General features: G+C 44.4%; 1 protein-coding gene across 1 annotated transcript; it reads left to right on the forward strand.

Moving 5' to 3' along the window:
• The first annotated feature begins 10,117 nt into the window (after positions 1-10,117).
• On the forward strand, positions 10,118-10,510 carry LOC107108626 (uncharacterized mitochondrial protein AtMg00820-like). Its single transcript, XM_015409096.1, has one exon. It carries the CDS (start codon positions 10,118-10,120, stop codon positions 10,508-10,510), a length of 393 nt encoding a protein of 130 aa, XP_015264582.1.
• Positions 10,511-11,432: the final 922 nt, after the last annotated feature.

Consider the following 11,432-nt stretch of genomic DNA (forward strand, 5'->3'; position numbering starts at 1 on the left):
GCAGTTTAGCACCCACAACTGATTATTCTAATGGAACATCCTTAGCAGCAGAAATATAATAATAAATTTAATAGCTGTAACATTAATGTTTCCCACCAAACAAATTGGGCCTCCTGAAACACGAAACCAAGAGTAAACCCCACACCCCATGCACTGTCCTCTAGTTCTTAGACGTTTCCTATAGCAACAATCCTCAAGAATATCAGCAGTACTTCTGTTGTCAGTCTACATGACTGCTTCCTGGAGCTCTGCCAATTGGGAAACTGCAAAATTTCCTTTGGTTATGTTTTTTTGCTCTACTTTAGGGATCAGCCCTTCCAGTTTAGATCCTTGCTTTCAGCCCTGTGACTTGAAATTTGATACACCTGATTTCTCACCAGAAAAGTTAAAGCTCTTTAAATAATTACACCTAAGGCAGTTGCATTACTCTGTCCACCATGAATAGGGCTAGCCACACCTATGAAGAGTGAGCTGCTCATCCGAGCCATGGATTCAGCCATCATCTTATAACTAGCCATTTATTCTGAAATATGGAGCTAATCGCACTGGAGATCTCACATGGTTGTAAAAATGACTGAGCAAATAAAAGCAAAGCAGCTAAGAGATACACATACATTAAAGCTGCAGCCCTACACACATTTGCCTGTGAATAAGTCTTTCTGAACACGGGGAGTAAACCTGTGCAGGATCAGAATGTAAGTACTGTTATTATAGAACCACTGTGCTATATAATAGAGTGAAGGATAATTGTTTCTATCTAGGGATTAAAAAGTATGGACTATTCTTCAGTTCCCTTGATTGTAAAATAAATGTTGCTTTGATCTTGTGATGCTGAAAGCTTTAGCATAGGAAAAGTTGTATGTTTTATTAAAAATGTCTCTTTTAAAAAAAACTTACTAAAGGAACAGAGAGAGAGATTAACAGAGAAAGATTTACCCTTGGCTATCAAATTACAAAGTTTAAAAATATTATGTGGTTACACACATTCTTGGGATGCCATGACTGGTGCTCTGGAAATTGTTTGAAGAACAACTATTCTAATATTGTGCTAATTATCATGATAAAATATCTAGATTGATTTAAAGGCAAATTCATTATTTCCAAGGCATTTTTGCCTTTATTGTCACACTTCCAGTGTGTCCAATATCAATCCACAAGGCTTAAAGTAAGATCAAATATCCTCAGTCTGTAAAACACAGAAGACAGATACCTGTAACAGAGCCTAGAGGCACACCTGAAGGTAACTCTGTTGGCACTACTTGAGGATGCATCCTTAGCGGTTTGGTGTAGGATAACTGCCCTGAAAGTAGGTTTGTGTGTGTGTGTATATAACTTTTAAGAGATAGACCTGGGGCAGAATAAAACCTGTATAATTAGTTATCACAGGGCAGTCCATTGAAGAATCTAGGGTTGACAAAAGCATTGTGGGGTTAAAGCAATGACCTCTGTCATGGCGCCTGCTTTCTCCTCCTCCAAAGAATCTCTTGCCCAAAGCAAAGAGATAGTCCTGGCTTTCTACAATCTCATTAGAGCAGGAGGTTCTTCAGAAAAGCTCAAGAGGCATCAACTCTGTCTGTAGAGAACACCCATTAAAAAACTGGCTGGCAATGTTAGCATGAGCCTCCTTGTTGCTACTTGAAGGATGGTACCCCGGACAATCTAGGGCCAAAGTTGGCATAAGGCGAGCTTAGCCCTCTCTCTGTGAAAGACCAACAAGCAGTGTTCCCTCTAAGCTGAGTTAGTGTGAGCTAGCTCACAGTTTTTTAGCCTCTGACTCACACATTTTTGTCTTAGCTCAGGAAGGATGGCTCCAAAGCAAACTGATTTATGCAGTAGCCAAATAACTTGCTCACAACTTAAATGCCAGTAGCTTACAAAGTTGAATTTTTGCTCACAAGACTCCATAGCTTAGAGGGAACACTGCCAACAAGCCTGGACATGTCTCTCGGACTGTCACTCTGACTCCTTCATCCATCAAGCTCCAGTACAACCAGCACATAGCTGCCATTGTATTAGGACAACACCTTGATTTCAGCATCTCAAAAGAGGACAGCTTGTCTGAATTCCAGCATTCCAGAACCTGCATTCCTCTGATCTCTGATCTCTCAAGGTCATCTCAAGGTTATCTCTGATCTCTCAAGGTCATCTCAACCCTTTCTTTTCTAGTTCTTGTGTGTGCCTGTGTGAGTGTGTTTAATATTTTACTTAATTAGATTGAATGTATTAGGGCATTTTCTTAAATACATTTCTTAAAAGATATTTCCTGTCTGTCATCTGTGCCACTCCGAGTGGGTCATGACTCTGGTATAGCTAGAGGTCAGTCCCTGGTTTGTGCACCCAGAGTCTCTCAGCTAAATTCCCCCATAAAAAATACAGAGACCCAGTGTTGCAGCTAACAGCAGGGGGAACTTACCTGGAAAAGAGTGAAGTCCAGTCAATGTTGTGGTGATACGTCTACATCATTTCCAGTGTGACCTAGAAGTGATATCATCACGTTGGTGATGCTGGGGCAATACTCTGGTAATGCCCCAATGTCACTGTGTGATAACGTCACTTCCAGGTCATGTCGGAAGTGACATAGAGATGTCGCTGCAACATTGGCTAGGCCTCCCTCCCACTCTCAGTAAGCCCCCTCCCAATCCCCTGCTGGTTGACAAGAGGGACCTGGCAACCCTAGGCCTAACCCACAGTGTTGTTAATAACATAAAGGCTGAAAATCCCATTAAGATGTGTTAAGTTGAATTTTCAGAACAAAGATTCTTCTGAAAAGCAGGAGCATGCAAAGTATCATAAATTAGCACACTCATGGCAATAAATCTACAGGTATCAACAGAACTACTGTGAAGGCAAGTACAAAGCCTGCAGTGACAGTGCAAAGCCTTGTCACAGGTAATTAAAAGGATGCCTACAGCCATAAGAAAGACTAATTGTCTGATTCTTGGAACTAAGTCCCACTAAATTCAACGGCACATACTTCCTAGTAAACAACCTTAGGAGAGTAACCTAAATGTCACTGACCACAGCAAGTGACTGACTTCTCCTTTCATCTAAGCATTTACTAACAAGAGTTTGAAAGGATTCCAGAAACTCCCGAGAAAGGCCCAGACACATTTCTCTATGATCTGGCTCAACATGAAAGCTGTCAATAATTAACCACTAAAGCCCATCAGGACAGTCAGCACAGGGGGAGCCAGCACCATATCAGCAAGCAACTCTGGCTGTATTCCAAACACAATTTTAAATAGAGCTGCAGACAAACTGGGGGGGGGGGGAATGCTTTCAACCAGATACCTGCAGTGAGCCACCGCACCAGGACTTCCCTTCATTTCCCCTTCCTTTCTGTTCCCTTTACAGTGCCCATGTTCTTCTGTGTCTTCTTAGGGAATGTAGAAAGGGTTGGAGAGGTGTATCATGGAAAGAAATCCTGACACCTAATTCAGATCCCACGCAGGCATCCCAATGGTGATTGAGTCAGGCTACTGTATGGCTTCAGCTGTGGCTTCTCCAAGGTCTTTTCTGCACCCATCTGTTCTCCCACAGTTTGTCCACAACCATGTCAGAAGCAGAATCTCCCTCTGCATTGCATCTCGCTCTCACTTGCCTCCTGCTTTGCACCTCTTTCCAGATTCTGCATTGCTTTATGGCCATTGGGAGGTGACTTTGCAGGCATCATGGCATTGCCCTGGGGTATCTGAAAGTGATTCTTCCCCCCCCCCCGACCTTTTAGCTCTTCAGCTTCCAATTCAGAGGGAATAATGAGCAGACTACTTGACGTGGCTTAAGTCATCCACCCATTCCCCCATGCCTATTTCCACTTCCATTTAATTTTCACCTAGCACACAAATTGGAGGGCAGGTAGAGGGGCAGCCTGGGGAGGTTCTCTGTGAGTTTGATGCTTCTAGCTTGATATGTATCCATATCAGACCACGTGTGCGGCCATTTCGCCATGCGGTCAGGCAAAGCTACAGAGCTTCGGTCTCAGTAACAATGGGACAAGTGGATCCTAGCTGGCACCTATCAGCAGGCTAGGCACCTGGACCCCAATGTGGTATCAGGCCAAAGGCCCATCCCCAAGAACATAAGAACATAAGAGACGCCAATGTTGGATCAGGCCAAAGGCCCATCCAGTCCAACACTCTGTATCACACAGTGGCCAGAAATACCAGTGTCATCAGGAGGTCCACCAGTGGGGCCAGGACATTAGAAGCCCTCCCACTGTTGTGTGTGGGTGTGTTTGCGGTGCAGGGTTTGTGCATATATAAACCAGCCTGCGAGCTGGGTACTCTTGTCTTGTTCTGAGCTGAAATAAAGTATGAGAGCTGAAATCACTAGTAAGTCTCAGTACTTTTCACAGGGGGGCTGTTTGACATACTCCTCCGTCCTTTGAACATTGGACCCTAGGGAGGGATCTTTTCCCTTTTCCCCAAAGCCAATCTACACACAACTTGGAGGATGGTTAAAGGGGCAGCCTGGGGAGGTCCTCTATGAGTTTGATGCTTCTAGCTCACGCAGGGGGGGGGCATTTGACACCCTCCTCTATCCTTTGCACATTGAACCCTAGGGAGGGATCTTTCCTCATCCCCCAAAGTCAATCTGCACGCAACTTGGCGGGGGATATATTAAAAGAAATGACAGGATTGCCCATTGGCAACAGTAGAAGAGGCTTGAAGGCCCATTTGTTTGTTTGTTTCTTAATTTAAAACCCCTCCCAACAGACCAGCCGCCAAACTGGTGTCCCTCTATGGGATGAGCATGCCTGGGGTAGCCTGGCGGCAGCTAGCCAAACTAGGTGGGAGAGCAGGGAGGAGAGGAAAGGGGAGGGTGCAGTGTGCCCCATCCCTTGCTCATGCACATGGCCAAGTCGGTGGCAACTGGATGCCTCCTCCACTGGTCACAAGTGATGTTAACCACAATTAAGCAAAAAACTCAGGTTTTGGTTGTAGATGCAGAATGCATACACAAAAATAAACTGGAGGGGGGGGAAAGAATAGTGCAGACAGCAGGGACCACAAAATATGAAGTTAACCTTAAAGGCTCGACTGGTCGGATTCTCCGGAGTAAGCTACAGTGAGCTGTTAGTGCAGAAAGGACCCAAGTCACAATAATGTAATGATTCTGCCAGGAAACTGCCTTCTTTAGAAAAGAAAGTTATATATTTAATGGATCCAGTCTCAGTTTTCCAATGGCAGAATGGAATTTTCCTGCCTCCCCCCTCTCACGGAAGCTCACCGATCTTCACAAAATGCTGGATGTGGTTCTGTCTCTTTCCCCCTTGGTTCTGCACACACTCATTTTTATTCTGTCTGTGATGTTACTGCAGGATGTACAGTGGCCTCTCCCAGCCATGATTCACTCCTAACTCACTATTTTGCCTGATCCAATATATCAGTCCTCCCCCTTGTTGGAACCCTGGGGGTAGATATAAGATAGTGACAGGCCCAAGGTCACAGAGTGGCTGAGTGGGAATCTGAACCCAATTTACACAAAGTATAATGTTCTAACTTACTTCACCACCCTGGCTCTCAATATTTGGAATAGCCCTAGGGAATATTCTGACCATGTGCAAAGTATTTTTGGTCATTATAGCAACTGCTAAATACTGGGATTAAGAGGGTAGAAAGTCCTGTCAAAGTTATGATCCAGAACCACTCTCTTACTTAACAGAAAGAGTTCTGTTCTGATAAAAGGTATAACCAAAAGTTTTTGTTTGAGCTTCATCTAAATAATGACTTATCTCTGTTTCAGCTTCAGGGAACACTAGAAATAGCTTTGCCATCCTCAGAGCTCTCAAACAGACACTGGTTTAGGATTTCAGCTTTCTCCGATACAAACTGCATGAATCTTTGACCGAGGGATGCTTGAAAAGAAATAAAAGAAAAATATGTTATATCAGTCCATGCTGTGGGACTGACAGGATAAGACCCAGTTGTGTTTTCAAATTGGCAATCATTGCACTGTGTTCAACAGCAGAACAGCATGGGAGCAGCTGCGTGCTGCTGAGGCTAGTTGCTGCATGGGCTCACTTTGCATCGCAGGGGTTTACATGAATGGCATCTCCAACAGAACATATTGCTGCTCTCATAGGGCAATGAGAGTTGTGATGTGACTGATTCTTTCCAAGAAGAGAGAATTACAGAAAAGGGCAACTACCATGGCCAGTGGGAATGCAGCATCTTCCTTTAAGCTTAAACTGGGGGGGGGGGCTTTTCAGTTTAAGGGGAAAGATGCTCGGGGAACCTGGTAGGTATATATGAAATAGTAAATTGTGGGGACAAACTTGTGAGATTCTTATCCTCTTTCTTAATACTGGGATCATTCAGTTAAACTGAGCTACCTTCTTTGTGATGTACTAGTATTTTATGTGTAGAGAGGCAAGCCAAATTGCCATCTCCCACCTGTACAAAAACTGTACTATGTGATTTTGCTGTGAAGTACTGAGTTCAGAGCAGGAGCAGGTATTACAATAGCCAGAGAAAGGCTACCAAAATGGATACACCCCCCCCCCCGAGAATTCTTCAGTTCTCCTTTTACCCTCTGTAATGTCTGCCATGTAGCATTTGTTGAAGGCATCCACTGCAGTGTTAATGCTTCTGCAATTGCTAATGATTGCCGGAGAGATGGAATTGGGATTTACACATCATGATGGCTGCCCACCATAAAATCAAACCTGCTAAATATAACAGAGGACACCCATTTTTGTTGCCATCCCCTTGCAAATACAACATCTGCTTAGGCTTCAAGAGCTGCAGAGCATCATTCAGTAGCTGGATCGCAAGTGGGGTTGAGCCAAATGGAAGACAGTTGTCCTGAACATTTGTCAGCACTAAAGGACATACATACATACCCACTAGGGATGCCAGCTTCCAGGTGGGACCTGGGGATCCCCCAGAATTACATCTCATCTCCAGACTTCAGAGATCATTCTCCTTGGAGAAAATGGATGCTTTGGAGGGTGGACTCTATGACATTGTACCCCACTGAGGTCCCTGTCCTTCCCAGGCTCTCCCTCCAAATCTCCAGGAGTTTCCCAACCTGGATCTGGCAACCCTGGTACACACCCACCGCAGCAGCATTTAGGGCAACATTACTCCAAAAACAATGAATGTGTTCACCTATTGCCTTGAATAAACTTTGTTTCTTCTGACATTCCTGATTGGCCAGGAACACCTATGTGACCAGTCCAGAAGGCATTGTCAGGAAGTTTTAATGATCCTCTGTAAATTAGCATGGAGCGAAATCCAATAGAGTACCTTGGCTTTAGTGACTAAAGGGGGGGAATGCAGATGTTTAGCACACTGGGGTGTGGTAGTGAATCTGTGGAGCTCCTTTTCACATTATGGCCCCGATCACACGCGAGGAAATAGGTCGAGAGTGGGACGGAACGGATGCGCGGCAAATGGGCGCGATCCCATGGCAACATCTGGGAATCGTTGCCCAGCCGTCCCCATTCCGTCCCTCCTGCCTGAAACCCCGCACCAAAAAGAACCACCTACCTGGGTGGTTCATGCTGACGGGCCGCGGCAAGTGCAGCTGTGGGATCGCCGGCGCATCCTTGCGCTGGCGTATCCCCTGCTCCTAGCCGAACTGTGCATGTGTGAGCTTGCGCAATTCGCCAGCCTCCCCTTCCCACCGTCGCTTTCTCCCCAGCATCTGATCGTGCTGGGTAGCGACGGCGCCGCGGCTCGGGGGATCCGTGGGATCCCACCGAGTCGTCTCAACTTTGGTGCGGCTCAGATTAGCCGCACTTCGATTACCAAAAAAAAAAAAGATTAGCCGCACTTCGCCCGTCGCTTTTCCTGCCGTGTGGCAGGGACCTATGTGTCCCTTCCATGAGCAAAAGCAGATGGGGAAAGTCACTATAAGCTAACCATACACTACCCCAGCAAACAATTGAAAGAGTCAAACCTTTTAGTGGCCACAGGTGGACTGAATTTTGTAAGGAATTTGAGAGGATGGCATTATCAACCTTTACACTTTAACAGGGCTTCTATGCCACTGAAAGCTACGTAAGAGTACTGTCCACTCACCAGTTAAGATCTTCTTCCCCGACCCTGACTTCTGTGACCTACCTGAAGAGCTGTGTTGGTGCCAATGAGAGACAAAGCTTTTTCAGTGGTGGCACGATGCTTTCAGAATGCCCTCCTGCTTGAGGCTGATCTGGGATCTATGTCACTGCCCTTTAGGTTCCAGGACTGTGTTAAATACTGGTTTCCATGGATTAGCTGACCCCAAGTCTAGTTTATCAAACTGGCAATGGCTCTTGTAGTCATCAGAATTGCTTGTATGCAAGGCTTTTGAAGTTTGTGCATCATGGGATGCAGATTGTTAAAAAGTTGTTAAAAGAATGTGGAATTTCTGCTGTAAGTTGTGACAAGGCAAAGGAGAGAAGTGACACATGTTTCAAAGCAAAGGGAACTGCTCCAAAGTACACTGGCAAGTCCACTAATTACAATGAGAAGTTCCTAGAGACTGTGTATAGTGACCGTGTTGGCCCATTAGTGCCATCATGTGGTGGGAACAAATACTTTGTGACTTTTACTGAAAACAAAACAAAATATATTTTTGTGTTTATGATAAAGAGCAAGGACACTCAATAAATTCAAATGCTATGTGACCACAATTAAAAACAAGTTTGGCCGAGCGCCCCAAAGCTTATGCACCAAAGGGGGTGGAGAGTATTGCAATGCAGAATTTAAAAGATTTCTAGAACTTGAAGGGATTGAACACAAAGTGTCTATCCCGCACTCACCTCAACACAATGGCTCTTCTGAAAAGCTGAACAGAAGAATCCAGGACATGAGTAGGGCTCTGCTAATACATTCTGGTCTACCAAATACCCTACGGTATTTACACAATTGTTCAGTTGCACAGTCGAGTCCAACTCTTCACGATCTCATGGACCAGATCACGCCAGGCCTTCCGGTCTTCCGCCGTCCTCTGAAGTTTGCTCAATTTCATGTTCGTTGCATCCCAGTGAGTGCTCCCTTCTCATTTGGTGGCCAAAGTATTTGAGCTTCAGTTTCATTATCTGGCCTTCCAGGGAACAGTCAGGGTTGATTTCTTTGAGGATTGACTGATTTGTTCTTCTTGCAGTCCAAGGGACTCTCAAGAGTCTCCTCCAGCACCATAGTTCAAAAGCATCTATTCTTCGGCGCTCGGCCTTCCTTATCGTCCAACTCTCGCAGCCATACATGACTACTGGGAATACCATTGCTTTGACCATGCGGACTTTTGTTGGCAGGGTGATGTCTCTACTTTTTATCATGCTGTTTAGGTTCGCCATCGCTTTCCTCCCAAGGAGCAGGCGTCTTTTAATTTCATGGCTGCTGTCACAGTCTGTGGTGATCTGGGATCCCAGGAACGTGAAGTCTGTCACTACTTCCACGACTTCCCCTTCTATTTGCCAAGGAGTGATGGGGCCAGATGCCATGATCTTAGTTTTTTTTGATGTTGAGCTTCAAGCCCACTTTTGTGCTCTCCTCTTTCACTCTGAACAAGAGGCTCTTTAGGTCCTCTGCACGTACACTTCATTTACACAATAGAGTACCCTTAAAGGTTACTGGAACCACTCCTTTCGAGGCTTGGTTTGGAAAGTGGCCTGGACTAAAGCACATTCAAGCTAAGAGTATGCTCACATACCAAAGGAGAAAAAGGGGAAACTTGACCCCAGAGCTGAAATTGGACCTGTAGTAGGGTATCCTGTTGGTGGAAAAGGATACAGGATATACAACCCCCAAAATCACATGGGGAACAAAATGTTGTATATGTAGATGAAAGCAATTTGCCATGTGCTCCCAATGCAACTGATCCAAAGAGTTCTGAGGCTGCTTCTGAAGAGTTGGTTGTATGGTTACCTGTGGTGACCACCAGGGAACCGGCAGAGTCTACCTTCTGAAGAAACTACAAGAACAGAAGGGAAGCGGGAACCACACCAGAGGAGGCAGAAGAACCCACGACTGAACCCACAACCAGTGTGAGATGATCAGAAAGAAGCACTAAAGGGCAACCACCACATAAATATGGATTTTGTGAAACTGTACAATCTGCAAAAGAACCAAAGAACTGGAAAGAAGTATGCAACTTACCTGTGAGTGAAAGAGACAGATGGATTGAAACAATGGAACAGGAAATACCATCCATATATGAGAAAGAAGCCTGGACTCTTACAAAGTTACTTCCAGGAAGAAAGCCTGTTGGGTGCAAATGGGTATTCCAAATCAAGTATAACGATGATGGGACTGTAGAACTATACAAAGCACACCTAGTAGCCAAAGGCTATTCACAAGAATATGGGACTGACTACTTTGAGACTTTTGCTCCAGTTATCAATCTAGCAGTGTTCAGAACACTTCTTAGTGTCACAGCATCAAGAGATATGATTGTAGAGCATCTGAATATAAAGACTCATTCTTCAATGGAAAACTATCTGAGGAAATATTTATGGAACAACCTGAGGGTTTCAAAGTCGAAGGACAAGAAAATTATGTTTACAGACACAACAAAGGACTAAAACAAGGAGCAAAGGCCTGGTATGACAAAATTACAGGATGATTGCAGAAGCAAGGCTTTGGGCAAGGGAAAGCTGAATCTTGCCTGTACACTAGAATTAAAAATGGACAATACCATTCTTGTTTATGTTGATGACTTGATTGTATCTTGTCAAAACAGAGAGGATAGTAAAGAAATAGCTGATGCTATGAACAAGGAAGTAGAAAGCAGCTTGGAGATGTAAAACACTACCTCAGAATACAAGTTGAAAGACTCGAGGATGGAACCTTCTATGCCAGAAAAAAAATTATGGACTTTATAGAATCTGTTGGTATGAAAAACTGCAAAGCGTCATCCATACCACTTGAAACTGTATATCTAAAGGAAAAGGATGGAACACCTCTCAGAGATACTGGAGAATACAGAGCAGCAGTTGGAAAATTTCTCTACTTGAGCAAAACCACAAGGCCTGACATCACAGCAGCAGTTGGCATCTTATGCAGAAAAGTGAGTTCACCTAACCATCATGATTGGAGTGCAATAAAGAGACTAGCAAGGTACCTGAAAGGAACAATGGACTTAGAATTGAAAATTGCACCATCTGAAGGACCAAGACTAGTCTGATATATGGACGCCAACTGGGGAGAAGAATCGAACAATTTCAAGTCAACAAGCAGATATCTATTCTTCTATGGAGATGGACTAATAGACTGGACTAGTAGAAAGCAAACTGTTGTGTCACAGTCTACAGCAGAAGCTGAGTGTGTCTCAGCAACAAGTGCCTGCAGTGAACTTGAATTGATTTTTCATTTGTTGAAGGACTTTGGAATAAGAGAACCTTTACCTATAGTTATGTTTGAGGACTATCAAGCTTGTATTACTATATGCAAGGGAGGAAGCACCAAAGCAAAAAGTATATCTATTGGTATTAAATGTGTGCTAGT

Source organism: Gekko japonicus, unplaced genomic scaffold (assembly GCF_001447785.1).
Source record: "Gekko japonicus isolate JY-2015 unplaced genomic scaffold, Gekko_japonicus_V1.1 scaffold71, whole genome shotgun sequence".
NCBI lineage: Eukaryota > Metazoa > Chordata > Lepidosauria > Squamata > Gekkonidae > Gekko > Gekko japonicus.

Coding starts and splice junctions, on each gene's coding strand:
- LOC107108626 (XM_015409096.1), top strand. CDS start 10,118: ATGGAACAGGAAATACCATCCATATATGAGAAAGAAGCCTGGACTCTT.